Source organism: Ciona robusta, chromosome 7 (genome assembly GCF_009617815.1).
Source record: "Ciona robusta chromosome 7, ASM961781v2".
Taxonomy (NCBI): domain Eukaryota; kingdom Metazoa; phylum Chordata; class Ascidiacea; order Phlebobranchia; family Cionidae; genus Ciona; species Ciona robusta.
The window spans coordinates 4996516-5023983 of record NC_143241.1 but is presented as its reverse complement, the minus strand read 5'-3'; the positions used below and the strand labels follow the sequence as shown (position 1 = coordinate 5023983).

Sequence of the window (27468 nt, the reverse complement as noted above, 5' to 3'; positions counted from 1 at the left end):
TCCTTCTGCGTGTTTACGTTACAAAAATGCCCTACAGTTTTGGTTTCGTCATAAAAAAGCGTCAATCAGTTGTATGTTGTGTACTATCTATACTATATTGGTAAATAGCGCAGAAAATAACTTCGTATATTGTAACCTATTACACTCAATATGTATTGAGTATCTGCCATGATAGATGTAAAACCCAATAGGGGAAGATGGGACAATTTTTAACTTTCGTCTTTTCTCCGTTTAGCAGTAAACAAAAAACATTCAATGAATTATAAATCTGTAACCTCACGACCCCAATATACCGTTATTAATTGTCTAAAACACGATCAAGATATACGGATATTGTATGCTAAAGGTGTCCCACCTTCCCCCATCCTACTATGGAACTTCTGCCCTAACACAACTTGCATAATTTTAGAGACCTCATGCACCAAATACACTGTCGCTCTAATGTCGTTATAACTATAACCTAGGTGGTATAAGTTGCAAGCTATGACCTATACGATCGTACCAACTCGAATACCTCTACATATATTTCAAACAGATAACCAACCAAAGACATTGCCTACTTGACGAAAACTACTTTCCACAACAAAACATTCGTGTTTGCTTATCAGCATTATTAGCAACTTGATTGTATATTTCCAACATTTAAAAACACAAACAAAAAAACGAATGAATACAATAATAACACAAAAAAAACGATTTCACCAATCGGTGTCAATATAATGTTTCATCATCTCGAATTCGTCACCGCCATGCCGCGCACATAATTGTGTCGTAATAAAGAATTCGTCGTCCTGAACAAGACGAATCCTGCAAGACATTAAAAATCCAACCAAGTCGTCCACGGGAGATTTTTGAGGAGTTGACGTCATTCTTACGTCATCAAATGTTGCTGTAAATGAAAACAAACTTAAACATGTATTAATGACCAACCAAATGATCATGTGTTAGTTAGAGTAACTAATTTTCCTGTTATAATAAAGCGTTTGTGGTACTGTTGTTACAGCGCCCTTACCCAGATGATACAGGTACGATGCTTGTTAATGCTGCTGCAACTATAGAAGTATGTGTATTGGACATACATAAAAAATCACACACAAGGTTACACACATAGTAATGAACCAGAACACCCATATTATAACTGCTGTAATTGCCTGCCACGAAAAAAGTAAAAGCCATTCTTAAAATACTTTAAAACAAAACACAAAATATTACTTTGTTGTTGAGGCATTACAGCAGCTTGTGTCTTCTGTGCTACTCTCATAGATATATTATAAAGTGGCTCATTCAAGTAAGTTACCTATGTGAGAATAAAACTTTAAAATATAAACTTGAAACTTTAAATTATAAATTTGTATAAACTCATCAAAATGTGTACAATATACCTATTGCCATAACCCAACATACATTTTATACTCTTCGAATACAGTTCAATTTATTTAAATAAATAAAGTTAAAGGAATTAGTAACGAAACGATAGTTGGTAAAATCACATTAATTTCGGATCCTTCATCCTCGTAGCCTAAGTGGCATTGTTTGTAATAAACAGGCGTACATATTATTTAGATTTGTATTTCTTACCATTTTAAAAGCGTTAACTTTAGAATAACTTCTTCCCGTCACCCCCTTAATCCACGCTACTGGAGTGACGTATAATTGAAATTCTGACGTCAGAATGGAACCGTTGCTCGTCAGTGAAGCAACATGCTCTGTCTGGAAATAATAATATTTTTAACTTCACAGATTTTAAAATTAAATGTGTTATAGTATCGTAGGATAAGATGGATTAGCACATAATTTTCTTTTCCTAAGCGTGTTTCAATATTTATAGGATATAGTTCTGTAAACATTCCTTGTTTACTACCAAATGGGGCGATAAAGGAGAATAAAACATGGATTATCTTACCCCAACAAAATATATACTACCTAATTTTCAATAGTTGATAAATAATACAACGTCATTTTATAACTTTGGTAATAAATACTGTAGATATAAGTTCCTTACCCCCATAGATTTTAATTTCAAAGCGTTTGAACCTTGTTGGATAATTTTGTTCTTTAGTAGATAACTGAGATTTAAATCAAGTTTGTCTTGCTGTATGTCTGCTTGAGCTGGGTGTTGTGAAGTGTTTGGTGATTTAGTTGGTAGCATATGGGTGGACATAGGTATATTGGGTATTCCAGATTGACTAAGGGCTTGGAAAATAGGGGAAAATGACTTTGGTTGGGTTATTTCCGGTAATAGTATAGGTTTTGGGGCTTTGGGGTTCACAAAACGATTTGGGTGGGTGGGTATCAATTTAGGGGTAATACTGGAAGTAGTAGGTAAAGTAGATATCGGTTTGTTTGTAAGTGTATGGTGTTGGTTGTTACTATGTTGTATGATCTTGATCTTTGTTGGTTGGGGAGTGCGTGAAATGTGATGGATTTGCGGACTCTTAACTCTTGATATTACAGGCATGGCTGTTCCTTTTTGTGTGGTGCAACTGTTTGGTACAACGTATATAATAGGGCGTGTGGATGTGGTCTTTGTGTTCTTATTAGGAAGCTGTATTTGTCTGAATCCCTGCGGTCGTTTCATTTTGCTTTGCTTTGTAGTGGTGGTACTTGTTGGTAGTTTCACAGTAAAACTGAAAGTTTAAATATAAGTTATTTTATATCCATATACACACTTCAACCTCCAAGCATATTGATGAGAGCGCTAGCCTTACAGGATACCAGGTTCAAGGCTCAACGCGGTCACCCAAGACACTAATGTAATTGATTCAACCCAGGGCCTACTCGTGGGTCGTCCAAATTGTCAAACATACAAAAAATAAAAATTCAGGATAAATGGGCATGAGGTATATAAAATAGGCCAGAATAAAACAGTGACATAAACTATTTTTAAATTTAACTTATAGTTGTAATTTACTTGCCTTTTATAGAGAGGGACATTAACAGGTAAGATGGATTGACTTGATTCAATATCTTCATCCTGTATTAAACGTGTAATACTGGTTAGATATACTAGGTGATATTAAGTTTGCTTGAAAGAATAAATTTAAGTCAAGTCTGCCAGAACAATAAACATGATAGTCTGGTGCCGTGGACATGGGTTTAAAGCTTAATGCTGCTACCTGCTACTACCGTGGGCGTGTTTGTCCTTAGACACCTAACGGCAATTGTTCCAACCCAGTAGTGTCTAAAAGGAACATCTAATTCTAATATCTCAACCAAACATTATAAAATTAAATATATAAAAATTCCTATAAAGTAAAATACATGGTAAATCGTAAGCGGGCGTGAGGTTTAGGAAACAGAACACCCATGTTGCATCTAGTGTTGTTGCCACACAAGGATAAATAAGTAAAATTCAATCATTCATTCAATCATGACACCACACCTCATCCTCTTCCTCACATCCTCCCATCTGATCCAGTTCCTCCAACAATTTATCCCGAGCAACGAGGATCGCTTCAAGTCGATTCTCTCGCATCCGAAGGAGCTGGGAGTGATCTCGCTTTTGCTCACTGTCACTAGAGAGATAACTTATTTTTACGCAAAATATACCCTATTTGTTGTTCTGTTACCTTATGTGTTTTTTTGTTTTTCTTTATACAAATAACAGTGATAACATAAATACAGGGTGTTTGGTAAGTGTGCACTATTCTAATAATTATTTTGTATTTACAGATTAAGGTGTATGGAAACAAAATAAGAAGTTCCAAGCCTGTATGGATACAAATGGGGGTCACTTTCAACATCACTTTTAATTGTCATTCATATTTACCTCTTAGACTCTGTACTAAAACATCTAGTAATAGAAATGTGAGTGCGCAGTGACTTTCTAACTAACCTGTGCAACTTATAAATTACAGAATGTGGTTATTGCTCCAACAATCTAAATCTTATAACAAATTCTTCAATAAATTTCCTAACTATACAGACAATATGTAACCTTTCAGAAGATGACTGTTTATCATATAAATGATCTTTAATTTTCTCAATCCTTTTCCTTACTTCTCCTTTCAATATATGTTCTGCGTTACCTGTGATTACTATCATTTAACTTCTGTTCAATTACCTTATAGACCTACTGCACTGTTAAAATTATATGCATATGCACATACACTAGATCACTCTGTACACTAGACTAGATGTTAATCAACATGCATGCTTATTCACTAGATGCCTATACACTACTCAAATAATTTGTACAACACTGTCAACGTCAATATACAAGGTGTTTGGAAAGTCACAATGCAGTGTTCAAAACATTTTTTTGGTAGCAACTGATTGAAGGTCTTTAAAAAAACAAAACAACATCGGTCTGTATTGATGCTAATGTGGGCCATTTATAACATCATTTATAATTGTCATTCATATTTACATCCTGGATTCTATACTAAAACTTGTCTGTTTTTAAATATGTAAGTGCCCGGTGACTTTCCGAGTACCCTACATGCTTTTAATACTTCAAAACACTTTATTTTAACTTAACTAATTATACAGTATACAAATAAACAGTTTAGTCTTGTCTATATACATATTCTTTAAGTTTCCTTGTAAAGCTAACAGCATATGTTACTAATGTAAATATACAACCACTATCACACATACCATAATATCTCTTCTGTTTCATAGCAAGCACTTTCTTCACAGATGATATTTTGGCCTGAATTATGTTTAGTTCTTCCATTTGCTTTCGATGAAGCTGTGTGGAAAAGAATTCAAAGCCTGAACTAATAAATTGTGAATGAAATTATAACTGTTACAGATGTGTTTAAAACACATGTACAGAAAATAATACAACTGTGACACGATATGACAATATGCAATATTATATATACACCTTATCCTGCTTACCATGAATACTTGTAAGTGAATAATCATCCATTTTTTGTATGTAGAAATTTTGAAAATTATAAAGGTACAACTTGATCGCAGCAGTTGTAAACTTGTAATTATGTGTCTTTGTTTTTTTTCAGAACAAAAATTAACCATAATCATTACTGTAAATATTATATAATATATTTTATGTTAACTACCTTGTTACTATAAGGTGGTTCTTCTATATCATCACATCTTACTTGACTTAAGGAAATCTGGGACGGTTGGGTGAATTTGATCTTTCTTTGAAATAAGTATAATGTTAACTAAATAGCTAAAACAATAGTTCCAAGCAAAGCAAGTATGTGGTATACTACTTCCATGGAATGGAAAAAAAAATTAAATATCATCTTACTTTCTCCTTTTATGTCGCTTGGTTTTTTCAACTTTGTTTTCAACAATCTTTCTTTTTTCATTTATTCCTGAAGTTGTTTGACTGGCAGGCGGATCTATTATTATACAATCATCATCTAGAAAAGTGATAAAGTTGAAAGAATTGTGATTGACACAACTGCACATGTATTGTATTCTATATGTGTGAGATTCTACTGCAAGCATGTCAAGGGACCTGTAATGAAGGCCATTTCTAACCCATAAAATAAAAAAGTAAATTCATACCATTTATGCCTATGGCTAATACTGTTGATACCATAACATACATCATATAATACCGTTGATGTCTTATACTGTTGAATGGTACCATACATCATATTCATATCATACCATTGCTGGAATAGTTGAGCAGAGCACTATCTGTAACTTCAGTATATTGCTTCTTTGTTGGAGTTGACATTTTAGCTTCTTGGGTCAAAATATCATCTATTGTACTTTGTGTTGAAGATGTGGATGGCCTTCCTTCATTTTCTACTTGTGTAAAAACATCATCAATTGTTGATGTTGGTATTTCAGTTTGTTGGGTAAAAATATCATCTATTAAAGTTTGAGTTGGAGTTGTTTCATTTTCTTTTTGTGTGAAAACATCGTCAAGCATAGTGGTTGCTTTTTCAGTTTGTTGAGTGAAAATATCATACACTGCATTTTGTGTTGCAGGTATTGTTGCTTTTTGGGTAAAAATATTATCAGAAGTGTTTGATGAAATTTTGGTTTGTTGGGTGTTAATATCATCTGCAGTAGTTTGTGTTGTAGACAGAGTTGGATCTACATTTTCTGCTTTTGTAAAAATATCATTTGTTGCAGTTGCTGGTATTTCAGGTTGTTGGGTAAAAATAGGTGTTGTAGTTGTGGAAGTTGAAGGTGGGAAAATTGGTTGGGGTGAATGAGTGAGAACATCACTAGTTGTTAGTGGTGAAGTTGCATTAGGTGCTTGGGTGAAGATTTCATTTTCATCCTCATGTATTGTTGGTTGAAGAGATGGAGTAAAAGTATCAGATGTTTTTGTTGGTGATTGTAAAAATTGGGTAACTTGATTGGGTAATATAAATGGTTTAGAGGCAGTTGCAAGAGTAGGTTCTTCACTTCTCTTTGTTGGTGTTGTTTGCTGGTTGAGGCTTAAGCCTGTAGTACACTGCAAGACAAATTGTTATTTTAAACGAGTCTTCAAGAAACTTATTATTGATTAAAAGTTGAATGAAAATTAAAATGTCGGTTTAAAAAGTAAGAGCAGAAAATAAATAGATGTTTCAGATTCGACTTATATTTAGGAATAACAGTATATTGGAAACATATCATTCAAAAAGTGATAAAAATGATAAGCAAGGTAACAGGTCACATACCTCAATAACATTGTTATAATTTTCATTTGTTGATTTCAAATGACTTGCTGGAGTTTCAGGAATTGTTGAAAATAAAGAAAGTTGACTTGGTGGGAGAATTGAAATGGAATCTTGAGATTCCGAATGACAATCAATTGCTTCGACAGTCTATCAACAAGTATGTGAATATTACCTTCAACAATAAGTTACAAGTGTATTGTAAATGAAAATCAGTATAAAACAAAAAATATTCTTGGTGCAAAATACTTTTCAAACTGTTATCCTACTAATAGTTTGTACAGGTTTTAAAATGTGGAAGTGATTTTTATTGGTTTTGTTTTTATAAAACTGTAGTTGTGATTTTTAAAAAGTGATTTTTTGGTTTGTCTATATAACCCAAAGTTACCACACATATTGAAACCTTAATACCTCACTCTGACTCACACAGCTGAATGGTGGTGCCTGTTGTAAACCCACATCACAACTTTCAACAGATAAACAAGTTACATCACTGTCATAATTTTCAACAGGTACATCCCCTGGCCTGTGGTAGAAAATGCAAAAAGTGTTAAAAAAAATGCTGAAGTAACATATATATAAATATATATATGGTGTGCCATTCTACTGGCAATTTTTATGTTAGTTGCTAAAAAGACAACAATTCTTTTTGACATAAGTTATTTTATACGTTTAAATTTCACTTACAATATTATGGGATTTCCGAACGACTGTTCTTCTAAATATTCATTTAAATCCAAGGTTAAACTGTCTTCAATCACTATATCTTCCATTTCTGTAAAAAAATGAAGCAAAAAGGTAAATATACGTAATACGTATTGCTTATATACAATTGTAAAACGAGAGCGATTTTAAAACTTTGTAAAGTTTTGCGCCCTAGCAAAATGGTGGATCCCCAACTGGGATAGTCCCGAATTCTAAGCATAGAAAACATATGTAAATACCTTTTCGGCCGTGGGGTAGTGGCTTGGCTAAATCAATTTGTATATATATAGTTCAAATGTAACATGGTTGTTTTCTGTTGTTTCATTTACGCTAATGTATTAGGGTTATATACGCACTTCATACACACCGCATGTATACGACTGTGTGATAAGATGGATACCGTTATCACGTAACATCCCCAGTAGAGAATAAAAACATAGACTTTCTCAAACCCAACCTACTATACATTCAAATGCCATCTTTAAGTCTACATTGACAAAACATACATCAAGTATGTTGTAAAAATTAGACCAATGCAAAGTAACGTAATATGCCTCGTGTAAAATTCGAGGTACAGTACTTTCAAAGCATAAACACAATAGAATGAAATAGGATATGGCAAAACAACACCTGAATTAAAACCGACATCGCTTGTAGTTGTTCTCAGTCTACAAATACGAAGCAGAGCAATTGAAGCTTTCGTTCTTGTACAATGCTGTAAAGAGTGTAGAAATCCAGTTGGAATAAAGTTTTGTATAGTAGGGTGGGGGAAGATGGTGCACATTTAGCGCAAAATAACCAAATATCCTGATCGTATTTTAAACAATTACCAATAATTTATTGGAGTCGCGAGGATACGGTTTTATAATTCTTCAAATGTATTTTGTTTACTATAGAATAGAATGAAATAGTGTCCCATCTTCCCCCATCTTACTATATAAACAGGTTTATAATAACATGTACGAGCCGTTTAGGTCAACGTTTTATCTTTAAAATTATAGTCAATGATGTTTCACCGTCTATATACAGCACAGAACAACGTCGAAGGCGTGTTTAATTGTGTGGCCTATGGAATAGGTATATAGGCCTATATCGTTCAGAATTAGATTAACGTAACAGTAAAGTAAACTAGAGTACAAGCGAAACGCCCATATTAGAATTTTGCAATTAAAATACAATCGTTTGTCGACGCTTTCGCTTAACCTATGACTCGGTGTACAACAAAAACAGATTAGAAACCTACTGTGAATCATTAAATCGTATTCGCAACATAATGTCATCGGATAAGCTAACAGAAGAGGAACAAGTTATCTTTACCGAAGCATTCAAGAAGTTTGACTCGGAAGGGACTAACTTTATCTCGATTGATGACGTAGGAAGCGTTCTCCGAGCAGCTGGTCAAGCACCAACTGAGTCCGAATTGGAGAAATTTAAAAAGGTTTACAATTATCTAGTGGTGGGGAGACGGATAGCCTACCGTTAGCACATTTAACATCCTATACAGAAAAGGGCAATGAAGATATTCTAACATTTTTGTATATCCACATTTCTGACTTATATAGCCTACTTTATGTGCTGGGCCCTTTCAAAAGTATAACACGGATTTTAATAATAATAGCCTATACACTTTAGATACTGACCTTAATAATAATAATACATAATAATATACGCTTTAGACACCTACCTTAATAATAATATACACTTTCATACAAATTCAGTTGCCATTCTCAGACTAATCAGCAGCAACTTGCCAACTTACGAGTTTTCATATCTTCCTTCCGTTTATAAATGCAACGTTAACACGTTATAAAACAATCAAACAGTTTATACTTACGGTTATAAGTTCACGTCTTTGTTATTTACGCAGGAACTAGACCCGAAAAACACTGGAGAAGCCGCTTTTAAAGACTTGATTGATTTGTATGCGAGGATAATGAAAACTACTCTGGAGATGGATGACGAACTGACTGAAGCGTTCAGGTATTCCATAGGCTGCACAAGTACACACGTCTTCGACGTTGTGAAGTTCGCTGACGTTGAATTCGTTTGCGCTCCTGCCTCAAACCCAAAGGAATCTGAACACCTGTGGTGTACCGACGTAGCGAGTTTTTACCCATTATTTCAATTCTTACTTTCATTAAATACTCCTTATCATATTCAAAAGCAAACAAATAAAATGTAGGTGTATGTTACGCTTTTGACAGCGGAGAAAATTGTTGCCCTATAAACAACGCTAGTGTCATTATTGCAACGTTTATCAAACAAACCATATATTTGCCTCGCAACAATTAATTGTTCTTACGTACGATTAGAGTCTTCGATAAAGACCTGAAAGGTCACATTATGGCGTCAGACCTACGTCATCACCTAACGACGTTGGGAGAAAAGCTCTCACCCGAAGAAGTCGACGAATTGATAAAAGATGCAGACTCGAGCGGGGATGGGAAAATTAATTACACAGAATTCTGTTTCTCTATTATACACGACAACACCACATAATCATGGTGTCTGCAATTTCGTTAATACTTAAATTAGTTTAAATTGTATATGGTACGGTGGGAGAAGATAAGACACCTTTTTATTTTATTTTCTCGTCCCATTTGGTAGTAAACAAAGATTTGTAAAACCGTTTTTCAACGCTCCCACAGACCATTGTTGATTGTTTAAAACACGATCAGGATATTTGAATATTATGTGCTAAAGGTGTCTCATCTCCCCCATGGTATATACTATAGAACTGAACATAGCATATTGTATGTATGGTTAATGTACTTAAAAACAATAAACTTGAAATTTGATTTTTTTTAGCGAGTTAAACAGATTTAAAGAACTAGCTTTTAAAATAAATATATATAACTGAAGATCCGAATAAACTAATACAAAAATACAGTAATTCTACAAAAGTAATATTATAATGCTCTTAAGCTTCCAACATGTAAAACTTTCTGACTGATCACTTTTATAACAACATCCACATATACCCAGATTGTGCATGCAATACATAAACACAAGTTTGTAAAATGACACAAAAGAAACAATATAACACATTATTCAATGAGCAACGGCAGTTGCTTTTGCTTGAATTTTTGAAACACTTTCTTTATGTTTGTTTAACTGCTTTTCAAGGTCTGCAACTAAAGTTTCCTGACGCTTTATTTCAGCGCTTATATATTCAATACGTTTCGACACAGTGCCTTTAGCTTCACCTAAATCTTGCTTGACAAGAACCGGACCAGTCAGCTTGTAGACATTTGATTCCGGCTGCACAGAACATCATTTTTACTATTTATACACATATTGAAAAACACCTGTGTATCAAACCTGAATTTCAACGTGGCACTTTGCAGATACCATACATCAAGAGCAAGTAAATGCAAACTATTGCGACTCGCATGTATTTTACTTATAAATATGCTGAATCTGGGGTCAGTGGGGTGGCATGCTTAGTTGGAATTTGTGCAGTGGATTAATCAATATAACAATTAGGAGATGCTTTACAAGTTTAAATACTCCAAACTTACCAATAGCTGAAACCTATATGCACAGGCAGCAAAGCAAATAGGCTATGTATAATGTATATACGGTTTACTCATTGAAAAAACTAAGTAAGATTCATAACAAACCTCCAAGAATTCCAATTCATCTTTCACAACAGTATTCTGGTTTAATTGAGAATCAAGCTTTTTCTGCAGTTCTGCTGATTTTTGAATTTCCTTCTGGACTTTTTGAATTTCATCAAATTCTTTTTGCAATTCCAGCCTTACTTGAGCATCCACAGCACCCATGTTTATATAAGGCCCTAATTTACTCCTAAAATAGATTCATTTGTTAACACAGAAATAGTGTAAAAATGCTCCTAATTATGGACCATAACCTGACTAACAATGCTGTATCTATAATGTCAACAAAAACACAAAATTTTCATCGCATTTGAATTTATTCGCAGTAAAATGCTGGGTACGATACCGTTGTTATTACTGGAACAAAACAAAATAGCGAGACATTTAGACCTTCTTAAGGTGCTCTGCCAACACGTCATGTGCTTGGCCTTCTTTGCCCCAATCGCGTACAACAACACTGCTGCAGCCAACCACTTTTCTGGGTTTTCCTTCTTGGTCGATTTTACAAAGACCGGCCCATTCCCCGAGCTTTTTGCTGTCGTCAACTTTGATCAAACTGATTTGATGCTCATTGCACAAAGCTTCGATCAGTTTCACATAGCTGGGTTCGTCGCAGTTGTTAGCAAGAACGCAAAGATGAGCCTGGCGTTTATCCAAGGCCCTTGCACATTCGTTCAAACCGCGGGCAAGACCGTCGTTAATGACTGCTGTTTTTAGAACCTCCTGAAGCGCTGTATTAAGGTCCATAGGACCGCTGGGTTGTACTGCGACCGGAACATCATCTCCTTCACCGTCAGACATATTCAGTTATATATATTGACACTAGAAGTCCTCGATGCGTCCAGATATCATAAAGTTTTTTCGAAAGATCGAAACCGTTCAGAATCCGCACAGACATTTTCAACGTGAGATTTTATGGTACCCTACCGCCATAGAAACTCGAAAACATTCGGGGAGGTAATTTCCGTATTTTAATTGGAACAGGACGTACATCCTATACTTCGCGTTAAATAAGTTATGAAGTATGTCAATTTTTAAACGGAATGTTAAAGTATATGCAAAGGTATTATTTTATTGGTTTTCGGCAGTATACAAATATGAAACACGATTTTTCTTTTGTAAATCATCCAAAACTAATCCTCGTCCTTTTTCATTCCACCAAACACTTCATCTGGTACGATCTTTCTTTGTATAACGGCTGGCCCTGTTACAATTACAACACAGTAGTTAAAGCTTTGTTTTTAGGTGAAACATCATTTAATGTGTGACAAAACATACAAAAGCAGCATAAAACTAATGAAAATAATAACAAAACATACAAAAACATCATATAACATAAAAAATCATAACACAACATGTACATACCATCTTCAGTCTCACTGTCATCATCATCAATGTCAATTTCATCAGGATTCTGAACTTGGCTGATTTCAGTTTCCATAGGTGGTTTGTCACTCCTGTAATAAATCAACAGTAAAAAGTAACATTTGCTTCTTGTTTCAACTTAACATAAAAAGTATAGTTAAAAGCCTTTTAAAAAACTTTTTACTCCGTTAAGTTTTTCGTTGGTCGTTAGTTTTCAAACACTTACCTAACAAACAGAATTCCTTTATTTGGTTTCATTTCTTCCTGGTTTGCCCTTGCAGCAGCGTGACTTGCTTTTTGTTCAAGAAGTTTCATTCCATCGTTGTCAAGGTTACCATCAGGGGTAAGGTCAGATGTAGTGCCTGAGTTGAATGAATAAACGAATTTTTTAACCGCACATGGCAGTGAAAGGATAGTCATTATAACATGAACTACCTCTTACTAACTCTTCAAAGAAAACAACAGAATATACAGTTGTTTTTTGATCTTACCTGTAAGATTTCCAGCAGCTGCCAACATTTGTGCTGACATATAGTTAACCTGTAACATAACATAACATATTTTTAGCAAAGGCTTGACTGATAAATTAGTAAGAAAGCAATACAAAATAAAAAAATGACTTTAGTTTTAAATGACTTTAGTTTGTCTTGCTTTTGGTAACTATGTTCAAAGCAATATAAAACATTGTAAAAAGACATAACAGTAAGTTAGTAAGTATAAACAAGAAAAATGAAAAAATGTTCGGCATGGTTCTATCATATTAACTCTTTTAAAAATTATTTGTGCAACCTATAACAACAATACCTGGGTATTGTAAGTAGCTTGAACACTTCTCTTTATTCGAAGCATCTCACGAACTGTATCTTCGTTACCATGTTTAACTTCAAACGACTTCCAAGCTTCCCAGAAGTTGGCACTTGTCTGTAGTTAAGTATTTATACAAATTTAAGCAGTGAATCAGATATTTTATACAGTAATCTCTTCTGGCATGACTCGTTGAAGGCCAATATTAATCTAGAGTAGAAATATAGATATTTCCCAATCCACATATTTCCTAGAGTTGTATACATCTATAACATATTATGCACACTCTAAGCAAGTGCCTAAACATTGTGTCACTGTAGATACTTTTTCATTCATTCTTATTTTTAGGAATTCATTTAGAATTTCCACACAGAACCAGGCCCAATATTTTACGCTTGTTGCATTTCTTTAGATACAAACTGCTTGGCTATTATAAGTCTGCATACATTTTATATAGTATTCATAAGACATTAGAGCTTACTCTCGGGTCACACATTTGCGAACAGTGAGCATACACGGCACGAGCCCGATCTATTTCACCGAGTTTTCGTTCAAGATCAGCGAATCTGAGGCAAAAATCTCGAGCATGTTCGTCAGGGAGAACTTCAATTGCTTTCTGTAAAAATTAAACATGATTGGTGAAAATAATAATGGAGAACTTCAATTGATTTCTGTCTAATTGACAGTTTGCTGTATATGCATATATATAGAAGCATCAGACTGGTTACAATATAAGTGGATTGGTATACACACTCTCATAAATTTATGATATAGATTTATTACAAATACAAAGTTCAGGATAAAATAACAGTGCATATATAATGTCATATAAATTGGTAAATAGCAGTTACCTCGTATATTGGTCTTGTGTGAGTTACTCCATATATCTCAGCAGCTCGACGTAGATATATGTTGAACAGTTCATGTCTGTATAACAGTTTTATTTATGTTGTTTCAAGCAAAAAAATGTTAATGAAGTTTTCAAGTAAATGTTCTATTCCATTCTATATGGACAACGTCCTTGTCAACGGATCTGAGATTTAGGCCAGAGTGACGCGTTACTCCAAAACCCAGACTCCAGTTCTGAATAAATCAATGTTAAATGGAAGAATGGACAATAAACATCAGTATTAGTCTGAAAATAATTTCCCAAAACCAGTTAAATGCAGTTAAAACCAGTACCAATCAAGTTTTACTCTGGCTAGCCTTTGCCAGCTTATTATAACCTAATCCAACTAACCGTTGATCTGCTAACACAGCTTTGGTTGCTCTTTCATAAACAGCCATAGCATGTCTTGATAATCCATACTCCTCTTCCAGTTTAGCATACAACAAATATAGATCTGTAATAAAGTGTAAATTAATATTACACTATCAGAAAAAAAAAACATATTAAGTCCTAAAAACATAAATTTTCAGCTAAAACATACAACAAAAATACAACAAGATAAAACATACAACAAATGCACCATATTAAAAAGTTAATAAAAAATATCCCTCCAAAATAATTTAAGATGAACCAAATTAGAAATTACTCGAAAAATATTCAAACTATGTAAACTACAAAATTATCTAAACAGTAAAGCTACACACAAGACAACAAACTTACTTTTAGCAAACTTAGCTGGACAGCCATCAAGTGCTTGCTCAAATAAATCCCTCGCCCTCTCCAACTTCTTGCCCCCATATCTCTTAATAAACTTTGTGAGATACGTGTTCCAAATATCATAAACATTCGGCCATTTAAATAAAGCAACTCCTCTTTCATATGCCTGGGGGAAATAGTAAGGTAAAATATTAAATAGGAATGAAAATAGTATACCGACACCCAAACTTCAGATTTTGCCTCGCAAAAGTTTATGTAGTAAATCCTAATAACTGAGCTGACAAAAGTTTTGTAGCATATTATTATTATGTATACCACCTTTGGCAAAGCAGCAGGCTCCAAAAACTGGTGAAGCCTATGCAGTAGCACAACAGGTGTTGGAGGAATGGGCCAATCCTGGCCTAAATCCTAGGACCCATGGCATGCCACGCTGCAGTACCTCATCCAAATAGAATAGAATATATAATTGTGGATGTCACCACAGTAGGAATATAACATGTATCTGTGTATATTCTTCAGTGACTGTTTGTGGCCTACATCTCAATTTCCCTGACACGACACAAGGCCTCACTCAAGTTGAATAAAAACAATATAATGGTTTAGTAAAACAATACAAGACTAAAAGATAGAGATTTAAAATAGAAATTCACACAAACCTTAAATGCATCTTCAAAATAATTATTTTCTTCCAAGAACATTCCATAGTTGATGATAATTTGTGGGGTAGCGATTCGTAGATCAAGGATTTTATCATAAACTGCTTTGCATGTCTGTGGTAAAGTTGAAAAAATTAGTGAATTTCCAATCTTAAGATAACCGATACAGCATGGAGATACAAAAATTAGGGAATTCGAATAAGCTATTGAGAAATTTTATTCTTAATGTGTTTATAATCCTTTATGTGAAAGTAACGCTAACTGTTTCAGACTTGGTCAAACATTTCATTTAAAGTAATCAAATTATACCAGCATAAATGCATGATTTACATCACCATTAACCTTGTTTCATTTATTAGTAAAAACTGCCGAAATTTTTACATGGCATACCACACAGATTAAGTGTTTGCTTTAACTTATTATTTTGATCAGTATTTTCCCAAAACTTCTTACAGTAAAAACTATGGTAGGCTCCTTAAACTAGGGAGATCCATGCAGTAGCACCCTCGGTGTTGGGGTAATGAGCCAATCCTGGCCTACATCCTAAAACCCAGGCTGTGGGACCTTACCCACATAGAATAGAATACAACTACATTTGTATCAGTAAATTTCAACAACATAACACATAAATTATAACATTACCAGTAAATTTCAACAACAACCAACAACTCACCTTTAAAGTCCCAAAGCTTTCCTCCAGGTCAGCATACATTGACCACAATTTGATCGATCGATAAACTCGATTCTGCACGGGTTCAGTGTTATCGAAGAAACCAGCTCTCTTGGTGGGAAGAGCAGTTGATCTCTTCATCAAGTTCATCGCTGCGTCGTAGTTTTCATGTCTGATGGAAGGAATAGTTCACAGTAGTAAAGTTTAATCAAAGAGTAGGGTGGGGAAAGATGGGACACATGTATTAACCAAATATCCTGAACGTGTTTTGAAACAATTAACAACGGTATATAGGAGCCATGAGGATAAGATTTTAGAATTCATGAATGTTCTTTGTTAACTACCAAATTAAACAGGAAAAAATGAAATGGAAAGGTGTCCCATCTTCTTATACCTTACTATATGCTGTGGGTGTCGTATACTGTATACACAAAAGTATTTCTATATACCTAATATACACTTCATGTGTAAAGTTATCTTGGAATACACTTTACCTTTATAGAGTATGTAATAAGACAGCCATGTTATAACATGACAGTGAGCATGAGGTGTGTGAATACATCATGTGTGTTATGTGTATAAGAAGACCCGCCTATGTTGTAACTTAACACTGAGCAGGATTTGCTTGACTACACCATTTATGTCTTATGACTTGTGTTTAGTAAAATACACATGTTTTAACTCCACATAGTGTATGTATCTATTTACTCTGGTTTATCATTGTTCTTTTTAAATATATAACACATTCCAAACATATATCACTTTATAAATGTGGTTACTTTGTAGAAATATCTCCCCAAATATGAACACAATAATTCTGACTACCTGATCTCCATCTCTGACCATTCACACCACACAGAAGCAAGATCATCCACAGCTTTATATTGAACTAATGTGGCTTTGTTGAATATTGTGCGAGCCTGGAATAAACAACATCAAATAAATAAAAAAAACATGTAAAAAAGTAAAACAACACATAGTAAACAAGACTTGTAATTGTGTTGGGATATGAACAGCAAAGAAAAGGTAAAAAAAGCAATAAACAATGTATTATACTTGTTTAACAACACTTGTTTTATGGACATATACACAACATATAATTAAATTTGCCTTTTAAAAGCACCCCTAAATAAGCAATAACTTGTTTCAAATAAGACCCATAAGAATAAGATTTAGAGTTTTAGACAAATGCACATGCATTATTAAAGAGAAAATATAAACTAATAATTGACTCACATCTTGTATTTGATCGTTGCTTTCATAAAACTTTGCAAAAGAAACCCACAGGGTGTAAAGTTTCCCAACAGATTTCTTCACATCAATAGTTTGTATTGCTTCAGTGTATGTGTTGATTATTTCTCGAGGCTGGTCTGTAAAATTTGTTTCATAGGTAAAGTAAAATTTGTTACATGGTTAAAATGAAATTTGTTCCATAGTTAAATGAAATTTGTTACATGGTTAAAATGAAATTTGTTCCATAGTTAAATGAAATTTGTTTCATGGCTAAAATGAATTTTGTTTCATAGGTAAAATGACTTTTGTTTCTAGGTAAAATGAAATTTATTCTATATGTGAAATGAAATTTGTTTGGGATAATGTAAAAATAGTATATACTCTATATAACATAGTATTAGTATTGGTAAATATTATTCACTAATATGTCACCTACCTTTAAACAACTAAACACTTCTATAGTAACTTTATGGGACCTCAAACATAAATAACAAGACTAGCTTTTGTATCACCACATGTAACGGTCTTTTTACCTTTAAACAATTCCACACGTTTGAGCCATTCCAATACATTGTGTGGATTCTGTCTTAACAGGACACTGTTGAGCAGCAAAGGTCGTCGGTCCATGAGATGTTCAAACCTCGCAAGTCGAAGTTCAATGTCTGTGTCATCTGTCAGTGTTGCCATTGTTATAATTGTAGGAACATAAGTTGAAAAGGAGAAAGCAAAACTTTAATTAAATCCATCAAATTTAACACTTTTTTACATCTTGCTACCTTTGTATTTTGTTTCCCTAACCCCTTTTGCTATACTTCCTTGACATTGGATACATTACCATAGAACCGCATACATATAAGATAGAGCAAACCAAAATTTTTGTTTTATTTTAAAAAAAGGTTATTACTCCTTTTTTAAAAAAATAATACCAGCAAAAAAAACAAACAATCACTACTAAAATCTAGAAGTACAAAAAAAAACTACACAATGAAGATCGCATATATAGGATAAAATAGGTTTTAATCTCTAACATAATATAATAAATTACATATTAAGCATCCAAATCACCTTCATCCTGGTCATCTGATGGATTGTTTGTCATTTGTTCCATCTTACTTGATATAACGGTCTCCTCAAACTGAGCATAAGCATCAAATATCTGGGTGAAGTCTCTCACTGTGGTCACAGTTTCAATCGCTTCTTCATATATGTCTCTTGCCTATTATATGATGAAACATAATAGGTCATATTGAACAGAAAAGCCAGGTTTATAAGTAAGATGATGGCCCTGGTATGTATATAGATATTTATATACAATTCAGAACAATCAATCGGTAATGTACTAATGTACACTGCAGTGTGGTGCCTTAATTTTGAGGTTTTTCAAAGACATTACATTTACTGGGGCTGTGGTACTTTGTCAAATCCAAAACATACATATACTATCAACAAATTTAGGTATGTAGTATATGTATCATTTTTTTCTGCATGACTCACAATTTAGACAACTCATTAGTGACAACTGAGCTAGGGCAATTGCCGATAAGTGTCTTGCTCAATGAAACATACACCCCACTTTACCACAGAGAAAATAAAGTGAGTGTGAGAATAGCATTGCACAAAAAAAGTCATTTTTCCTTATTTAAAACCTATTACCCACCCTTTCAAACAAACCACTCCTTGTATAATAATCAGCAAGCGAACACCACAGTTGTCCAAGCTGATCAGTGAAGCGTTTCAACCCACCACGGATGATTGCTTCCACATTTAATGAATGAACTTTATCAGGGTTGCGAGAAATTAGGGTGCACAGTTCGTGCCATAATGCGTGGTTCGACTTGCCTCGCTGTGAGTAAAAAAAAATATTTAGGAAAATTAAATTTGGTTTTTAATACTGATGAATAAGTATAAGCACAACAAATAATCAGTTAATATATGCTTCTTTTCCATTAGGGCACTAGCTACTAAATAAATATGCTTAAAATTGGTAAAGTACAACTTTATGCAACAGCAGCAGACTATTTATTAGATTGCGAACTTAAATGTATGGATGCATTTTCCAATGTAGCAGGCCCTCTTATTACAAGAACTGTATTGAGTAAACAAGTACCAAGAAAGATATGACAGTTTATTAAATTAGTCATTTATCACAATGTATAATATTGGCTGTTCCATATTAACCAACCTTAGACAGGAAATGTTCGTCGTTTACAATTTCCGCAAGTTTAACGCAAGCCTCATCAAGTCGATCAATAGAAATCAAATATTCAATGTAGTCTTCCGCATCTTCAGGTTGTAACTTGAATAAAATATCTTGGTTAGTAACAAAATAAAGCCATGGGCACCAAACCTGATGTGGTATACAGGCGAACAGGCCTATACTAAAAAGTTTAACACTCCATTAATCAGTAGTCTAAACAATACAACCAACAAGCTTTGATTGCACAGAATTGAGTGTCCAACTATCATGCCACCCCTGCATTTTAAAGTTCACCTACGAACAGTATAACCTAAGTTGCGAACTTTATAGCTAGATAAGGTGGTTTAAAAAGGATGTTAAAATGTTGTGATATTTAAATATGCTGTATATTCTGTAAGATTAGTTGTATGATTCTATTCTTTTTTTTGTGGGTCACGGACCTGGGATTTAGGCCAGATTTGGCCCCTTACCCCAGCACCCGGGATGCATATTTAAGTCTTTCATGCAACTGGTTCCGCACTGTCTCGGACTCCATCGATTTTAAGGTAATAGGCCAAATCTGACCAAAACCCCAACCGTACCCACAAAAAATAAAAGTCCTTACTTTTAGCATTCTCCTATAGACCCTCACAGCTGTTTCATGAACTGGATACTTCTTGACAAAGTTTAAATAGAGCGGCCACACTCGTGTGTGTTGTGTGATAGGGAGAGCACGTAGTGCGCGATCAAATGTTCGTCTGATTCGTGTCAGCTTCATTTGCTCTACGAGGAGTTTACAATAATCAATCCAAATTCGTGGCATCTGAAGAAATTAATATCAAAAGTTACTCAAAATGTAACCTGCAAGAACTATGAACTTGGCTTATGCAAGTATGTGGTTTATCAATGTTATTATTCTGCCATAACTCGTGTAATAGGGGCAACAACTGTTAGGTTGTCCTTTCATTACACAACACAGACCTATCAGGTCAATTAGCATGAAACAATATAGGTAAGTGACAGGATTCCTTATTATATAGTTTATATACATATGTTTAAATACTCTTATTTACTTCTTCTCTGATTTATGTAACAGAACATAAGATAAAAAAATAATCACCCACAAAGTAACATACATGGAGACTCGTAAGCTGGCACGAGGTGTTAAACCCGTGTGATAACGACTGTCGTTTTCCGGCCACGCGAGGATAAAGTAAGTTACATTCATTCATACATTCATAACAAGCCATATTTGACACCATTGGCACCGAATTTTTTATAACGCAAGGAAGGCAGAGATAGTTAGATGCGCACTCCTTTTAAAAAAAATGTTTTAATGTTTACAGAATAATGCACAGCAGAAAATTTCAGGGTAGGCCTGCCAACTCTGCCACCCCAGGTTTGGTGCCTTTGGTATTCACTATTCGATATTCAGTATTACCTTATGCATGAAGACAAGCGCACGTTCGTGTGCATTGTTGACGTCTTCATACATCGGATCATTTATACAAAGTCCCTTCAACTGTGATCGCCGCAATCTTAGATAAGCGTACCACAGTTTGTAACTACCTGGAAGTTCTTTTAGGGCTCGCTCAAATACCATGTTGATCTAAAAATAAAATGACTCAAAATTACTATGCATAAAGTAATAATAAAAAAGTGCAATTTTAAGACCCTGATGAGCAAATTTTAACAATAATAAATGCACTATATTACATATTTTTAAAATGTAATTTAATAAATTTTCTGCCAAAGTTATACTCACAACTAAAAATAAATTAAATTTTTTTATAAATGAAAATATTAATTAAAAATATAGGTAGATATATGTTATAAATAGATATTTAGTTTGCGATAAAATAATTAAAATTTATTTAACTAAAACAGAATAGAGAAAGGACCCAAACCTCTTTAGCAGGTGATCCTTCTTTATGTTCAACATATCGTAACCAACATTTAACGGAATATGGATTTCTAAGAATTTCTTCTTCATATGGCAAGTCATCTTCATGCTAAAGTCAAACATTATGTTGAAATTGGAAGTTATACTTTAGTTATGTATTGGTAATTGAAAATTTATAAAACTGTGTTTGGGAGCATTTCCTGCAGTAATTTTTTTTTTAAATATGAAGCTTAATTTTGATTGGGATGTAATAGACATTAAAACAGTGTTTGACTGTTTGTATAGGGAAAAAGGGGGTACGAAATACAACCAAAATCGGAAGAGCAATTGGGATAAAAAATATACACATATTATATATAATACAGCAACAAGCAGGTATCTGTTAATGCCTTCTGGTAGCAGCAGCCTACTAATTGTTATTGATTTTGTTTGGCACAAGTATATATATCTATATATTGTACTATTGTACAATCTTGACAATTGGGAAAACATTAAAAAAAACAGGTACCTAAAACATTTTGGTAAACATGCAGTTAAAAGTTACAAAATGTACTTACAAAGTTTAGGTCTCTTTCCGGCATATTAGCTTTTTATGCTCAATAAATGGCCCTACATACAGTAGTGGAACTATAAAAATAAGGTATATGAAACGGGGAAGCTAGGCACTGATCATATTAATATTCATTACAAAACTACTTAAACAAGGTTCAGAAATACGGTAAAAAAACTAACAGAAGTTTTTGAACAATATTAGCCAGTTATATATGCTTGCTACACAACTAGGACAAATAAACAAAGAAGTTATTTATTAATTGTCATTGATGAGAAATAGCGATTGTAATCCAAACGAAGAGTCAATTGAGCAACGTGTGGGTTGCCTTGGTGTGTGCAAACACGAGTGAGAACTTGGAAGAATACAACAGCTTTGTTTGAGAAAAGTTTCCATAGTTCCTGCACCTGTTGTGGAATATGTTCCTTTGAATGTAGCAGAGGAGAAGCTGTCATTAGCTCGCAGAACTGGTGGCAAATATCAAGGATTTCTATGAGATTTGAGCACACCGTGTTTGAGAGGACAAAGCATTGAGCGAGTAGTGCGTTAAGAAAGTTATCGTGAGCTGTGGTGATTGCTTCAAAGTCTCTCTGCTTTTCTGATGTGTTTCTAATTTTTTCAAGCAGTCGTGTAAAGTGAGATTCCAACACATCAGCTTGTAGATAATATTGGAGGTTGTCAACAAAATACTGCATATCTCTTCTACATTTCCACTGTAGCATCTCGGTAGTAGCATCGTCACTGTCAGAATAATCTTCTGAGTTATCTTTCCCTTGTCGAGGCTCCATTTGAGTGAGCCATATGCGCTGAAGAGATGCTTGGGTACGCTTAACTCTCAATAAGAACTTAAACAAGTGGTTGTATTTCTCAAGTACTGCAGGCTTAAACACTGTGTGCAGAGGCCAAGTGACTTTAAAATCCATTCCAAGACATGCCCAGCCTGTGTCCATCTTATCAACGCTTACAAAGGATGTAGATCTGTTTGCTTGCTTTTGCGTGATGGTTAGTGAAAATAAATCAAATGGTTTTTCATCCTCCATTAGAATTTTGGCTGCAGATCTTAAAAAAGCTTGCTGGACATCATGTTGAGTTACCCTGGATGGCGGGTTCTTTAATATTGGACCAGCTTCATCTAAAAACACGAGAAACAGTTCTCCCCTCCCAAGTAAGTAAAAATCTTTCAACATGTACAGGTTTGAAACCAACTGCGCATGCTCCACACACAACTCCCAAAGCTCCCTTGCCACCACTGATCTTATCTTATCAATACATATTTCAAAGTCTTGGTTAATAAACTCTTTTGCTTGTTTTAGTGCGTTTAAATCAGCAACGAACTCAGTGTCTTTTCCTTGCAAAATGCTCTGAAGATCTGAAGACTTTTTCTTAACTGTCTTACAAGAAGTGGACCCAAAAGTGTGATTTTTTCCATCTGATTCAAATAAATGAAGTGATGTACCTACAAAACAAATCACATTTGCAACACGAGGTGCAATGTATGAAGGCAGGAATGAAAGACGAAGCTGGAATTTATCTTTTTGTTGAACAATGGATGTCTCTTCAAATTCATCTTCATTTGTGTCATTTGTTCGACTAATTTCGAAAGTTTCTTCGATAAAAAACTCAAGATGTCTATCTATCAGTATACCATGGAGAAGCCAGGATGATAATTGGTTGTACATGACAACATGGCATCTCTGTGTTATTGCTAGAATTGAATCTCGCACGAACTCATTGCCACATACACTCGCACGTGCCAGTGCTTCCAAGATCTGACAACCATGAGCTTTTCGAGACTTAATGGTGGTTATAACATCATAAAGAGCATCAAATAAATAATGGTAATTATCTGTCTCCTGTTGCACAAACAGCAGAGAAAGATGTAAGTCCTTTAAAATTTCCTTTTCAATATTTAGCAAACACTCACGGTACGGCGTTAACACATGCTCTAGACCGGAGCAAAAAGCTTTCAGATAGCAACCTCTTTTTAACCCATCGCTTGAAACCTCTTGACCAGGAAGAGTTATTGCTGAAGTGTTGCAAGAAATAAACTTTTTAAAGAATATGTATCTTGTGGAGAGATGTAATAAATAGTTAAGGGCAGATGTTTCATTTGGAGATAAGTTTGGTATTCCAGCGGCTACTTCTACTTTGCCTGAAGTCGTTTCTTTGAAAATATCACCTGGATATCCAGATAACGCGAACAGCAGGTCATGTAACATTTTTATTTATATCACGCAAACAATAAGCCTGAAGACATTATAATAATAACGTAGTAATAACGTACACTTGTATAGTAATTTCGGTATTTTATCATATGCGGCAGTTACGAAACGATTACAAATGGGGGCACCAGTTGAGAGTCCTCTGGAACATAGAAGAATAGGCTGGTGGAAAGTGTTAGACCAGTTGGAGGTTGGTAGTTAATACAGGGGTTAGTCGACAGTCGTTATAATAGGGATTAGTAGTTAGAGGTTAGTGGTTAGCAAATAAGGTGGGGAAGGATTTTTCACTAGCATTCAAATGGGCACTCATTTATTATTACTATTTAAAAAAAAGTATAAGGAACTTGTGTAAAATTTTGTTCCATAAAACAAACAAATACAAATTTCGTGAAACCTCCGAACTATTCATGCGTGACAAAGTAACGCAACTCATGCGTATCTAAATATAGATATCGTAGTTGCTACGACTTTTAGTTGTTTTTCTGAACGATTTTTTTTCTGGAGCATTTTTTCCCTATACAATTTAAAAATGCCACAAAGAATTGTTTAATTGTAAAAAATGTGACAATGCTAAATCGTTTTAATATTGTTGGTCTTTTTCGCGTTATTAAAATGTATACTGGAAACACCTTATTAAAAATACAACATTTGAAACAATGCAAGCAAAAAATGTTTTACAATTTACTGTAATTTTGCAAAATAGTGTTTTCAGTCCAAACAATGACATACGAGCGTCGGTTTGCAAAAAGTGCAAGTCATCGTGACTTAGCGGAAGTGTGTAATATGATACCGGTGTATTTGTTTGGGAAAAGTTCAGCTCGTTCAGGGTATTTGTTTTGTTCGGTAAAAGAAAGGCGTGTTTATGTAGCGTTATATTTTATCAAGTGCTTACGGCGTTTGCTACACATTTCACATTCTGCTCTGTTCACTTCATAGATTTTGCTCGGTTTCAGTGCATTTTAAATGGCAACCTGGCAAAAAGTTGTTGTGTTTATTGGTTCTGCAAGAGAGGTTCGCCTTGGAGAGCGCGTGACAAAGTTTGTGGTGAACAAACTCAAAGAAAAAAAACTGGAAGTTGTTCTTGTTGGTATGTTATGTTATCACTAATTGCAATTACTTTTCATTGCATGTTGGCTCATCCGATTTTCTGAAAATGTGTGGCGTGAAAAATCATTAGAACGTTGTTGTCGAATAATCTATTATAAATGCCTTAGCATGTTCCATTCCACCTATTAAAAAAATTCTTTGCTTTTCAACATAATTATTTATTTTTTATTGCTTTTCAGACCCCAAAAAGTTTGAAGTGCCGATTTTGCAGAAACCAGTTCATTTCTACAGACCAAATGATACTCCACCACCAGCTAATAATCTGGTTTCTATGAATAAGCATGTAAGGAACTTTGTATTGGTCACAGTAGTGTACAAACCTTTGCCTAAATCCCAGCACCTCACCCATAAAGAATAGAAACTTGCAAGTTGTATCCAACCTTAAATAAATTTCATTTATTTATTTCTAGATCACAGAAGCAGATGCCATTGTAGTTATATCATGCGAATACAACCACTGTATACCTCCAGGTTTAACCAATATCATGGATCATTTTGGACCAAAATCTTTTGATAAAAAACCATCGGGTATTGTGACATATTCCCCAAGTAAGTAAACATTAACTGTATATATCTTAATTCTTGTAAGTGTAATAACATCTTTAGATATTTTAAGTTCATTCTTTTTGCAAAATGTTCTCCTTAAATGAATAGAATTAACTTATTTATCTTAACATAGCGGGGTTATGACAGTGGTTATAACACAGAACAGTGTTCTGTTTTAAACACCTCCTGTCTGCTAACTTTGTGCAGTGTGTATCTAATGTAACGAGTATCTAAATTATATTGGTTATCTTAATAAGCACTCCGCATGCTTTAACATGTGTTTACACAATTTCTATCACAGGTTCAGTGGGTGGGGCACGAGCAGGTGTTCAATTAAGATCTCTGCTTGGTGAACTTGGATGCATTAGTGTTTCAAACATGTTTACCATTCCACAAGTTCATACAGCTATTAGTGAATCTGGTGAACCATTAGATAGTGAAGGGGTAAATTCTGATTTGTATTTTACTATTTTACAAACTAAAAAGAGAAAGTCAATTAGCCCAATATGTTAATGTATATATTATTTATATATATATTATTAATAACAAAAAATTTTGGTTTAAAGAAATTTGTAAATTTTCTTGAAATTGTAAAATTAATAATGTACATGGATAAATTATTGATTTTTCCTTTTAAATATTTCTTAGATAAGATTTAATCTCATGGATGGGTTTTGGTATTTACAGGGTAAACATATGGACAGTGCGGTTGGAAAACTGTTAGCTCAGTTGGAGTGGTGGGCAAATGCTGCTAAGGCACAAAGAGCTGTGAAAGAAAATTTTTAAAATCTTGTACACCAACAGTCAGCATTGTAGTATTTTTAATATTACATTTTATGTTTTACTAAAAAATGTATGTTTAAGTTTCAAGTTACAGATACTTTGTGTTTATACAAATAGTACACATTAAACCTTCACAACTTTGTTATTTTATATGCGACTTACTATTGCAACAAAACATGCTACCAGAGGCAAAAATGTTTTCCTCACCTACATTTTATCCAATTTCAAAGAAAGTACACATCAAGTTTACTTGAAGAGTAACTAATGCAACAGTACATGCTACCCGTCTCAAACCAATTGCACAAAGTGTGTATTCTGTGTACAGATGTAACAATGAATAATTGCTCTTTGGAAAATTGATACAGTTTGAAAAATCAAAATATATGCTTTTAAAGAAAAATTTTTTACAAATGTAATTATCCAATACCTGTCATGCACTATATATGCCTATCCGAAGCTACAACATTATTGCACTCTTACCTGTAGTTATTGCATCAATTTTAATAAAATAGGTGTCGAAAAATTTATGTTCGTATAATGTTAAACCTTTTAATTAATTAATTATGAGTTAATTCCTTTTGGAATGTGCTTAAGTTTGCCCCAAGGCTAACCACTATGTATTTAAACAAAACAGATAAGTGAGAGATTACATTTAACCATAGACTTAGTCAAGACAGCAAGACCTTAGCAGTTTTAGCACACAAGTGAACAACACAGTTCTGCAAAACTAAAACAATGAACCAACTGCATGTGCTTGTATAACAAAAAGCTGGTTAAAAGTAGTTTCAATCTTAAAGAGTAACATTACAATAATGGCAACAACCTATTCCTTACACTAACTTCACACATATTAAACTGTCTTTCTTATACTAAACAGTCCTATGCTTAAAACAAATTAAAAATAGCATAAATTGTAGCATTAC

General features: G+C 34.0%; 7 protein-coding genes across 7 annotated transcripts; 2 read left to right on the top strand and 5 right to left on the bottom strand.

Moving 5' to 3' along the window:
* Nucleotides 1-610: 610 nt before the first annotated feature.
* Nucleotides 611-9188, bottom strand: LOC149734057 (uncharacterized). Its single transcript, XM_089881608.1, has 17 exons — nucleotides 9139-9188; nucleotides 8622-8713; nucleotides 7935-8019; nucleotides 7287-7374; nucleotides 7011-7125; nucleotides 6603-6749; nucleotides 5593-6394; nucleotides 5225-5339; nucleotides 5028-5112; nucleotides 4600-4693; nucleotides 3938-4028; nucleotides 3383-3515; nucleotides 2916-2974; nucleotides 2003-2627; nucleotides 1579-1710; nucleotides 1213-1297; nucleotides 611-889 (listed from the first exon to the last, which is right to left on the bottom strand). The coding sequence occupies exons 4-17, from the start codon at nucleotides 7370-7372 to the stop codon at nucleotides 699-701; spliced, it is 2760 nt and encodes a 919-aa protein (XP_089737734.1). The 5' UTR covers nucleotides 7373-7374; nucleotides 7935-8019; nucleotides 8622-8713; nucleotides 9139-9188; the 3' UTR covers nucleotides 611-698.
* Nucleotides 8353-10102, top strand: LOC149734056 (neo-calmodulin-like). Its single transcript, XM_089881600.1, has 3 exons — nucleotides 8353-8742; nucleotides 9172-9284; nucleotides 9617-10102. The coding sequence occupies exons 1-3, from the start codon at nucleotides 8578-8580 to the stop codon at nucleotides 9801-9803; spliced, it is 465 nt and encodes a 154-aa protein (XP_089737726.1). The 5' UTR covers nucleotides 8353-8577; the 3' UTR covers nucleotides 9804-10102.
* LOC149734055 (uncharacterized) lies at nucleotides 9758-11139 on the bottom strand. Its single transcript, XM_089881604.1, has 2 exons — nucleotides 10928-11139; nucleotides 9758-10565 (listed from the first exon to the last, which is right to left on the bottom strand). The coding sequence occupies exons 1-2, from the start codon at nucleotides 11087-11089 to the stop codon at nucleotides 10356-10358; spliced, it is 372 nt and encodes a 123-aa protein (XP_089737730.1). The 5' UTR covers nucleotides 11090-11139; the 3' UTR covers nucleotides 9758-10355.
* Nucleotides 11140-11222: 83 nt separating this feature from the next.
* On the bottom strand, nucleotides 11223-11826 carry LOC149734054 (small ribosomal subunit protein eS12-like). Its single transcript, XM_089881603.1, has one exon. It carries the CDS (start codon nucleotides 11723-11725, stop codon nucleotides 11309-11311), a length of 417 nt encoding a protein of 138 aa, XP_089737729.1. The 5' UTR covers nucleotides 11726-11826; the 3' UTR covers nucleotides 11223-11308.
* Nucleotides 11827-11976: 150 nt separating this feature from the next.
* LOC149734053 (pre-mRNA-splicing factor SYF1-like) lies at nucleotides 11977-22077 on the bottom strand. The gene is made up of 21 exons (XM_089881527.1): nucleotides 21895-22077; nucleotides 21342-21446; nucleotides 20876-21043; nucleotides 20060-20257; nucleotides 19441-19554; nucleotides 18916-19101; nucleotides 18324-18474; nucleotides 17792-17929; nucleotides 17262-17395; nucleotides 16851-16945; nucleotides 16029-16197; nucleotides 15356-15469; nucleotides 14703-14865; nucleotides 14334-14436; nucleotides 13945-14020; nucleotides 13575-13709; nucleotides 13094-13210; nucleotides 12781-12829; nucleotides 12516-12651; nucleotides 12290-12381; nucleotides 11977-12128 (listed from the first exon to the last, which is right to left on the bottom strand). Exons 1-21 carry the CDS (start codon nucleotides 21916-21918, stop codon nucleotides 12058-12060), a joined length of 2538 nt encoding a protein of 845 aa, XP_089737653.1. The 5' UTR covers nucleotides 21919-22077; the 3' UTR covers nucleotides 11977-12057.
* On the bottom strand, nucleotides 21965-24783 carry LOC149734052 (gamma-tubulin complex component 4-like). The gene has a single exon (XM_089881539.1). It carries the CDS (start codon nucleotides 24104-24106, stop codon nucleotides 22139-22141), a length of 1968 nt encoding a protein of 655 aa, XP_089737665.1. The 5' UTR covers nucleotides 24107-24783; the 3' UTR covers nucleotides 21965-22138.
* A 152-nt stretch (nucleotides 24784-24935) lies between these two features.
* On the top strand, nucleotides 24936-27072 carry LOC149734051 (uncharacterized). The gene is made up of 5 exons (XM_089881595.1): nucleotides 24936-25196; nucleotides 25396-25499; nucleotides 25627-25765; nucleotides 26064-26206; nucleotides 26450-27072. The coding sequence occupies exons 1-5, from the start codon at nucleotides 25073-25075 to the stop codon at nucleotides 26546-26548; spliced, it is 609 nt and encodes a 202-aa protein (XP_089737721.1). The 5' UTR covers nucleotides 24936-25072; the 3' UTR covers nucleotides 26549-27072.
* Nucleotides 27073-27468: the final 396 nt, after the last annotated feature.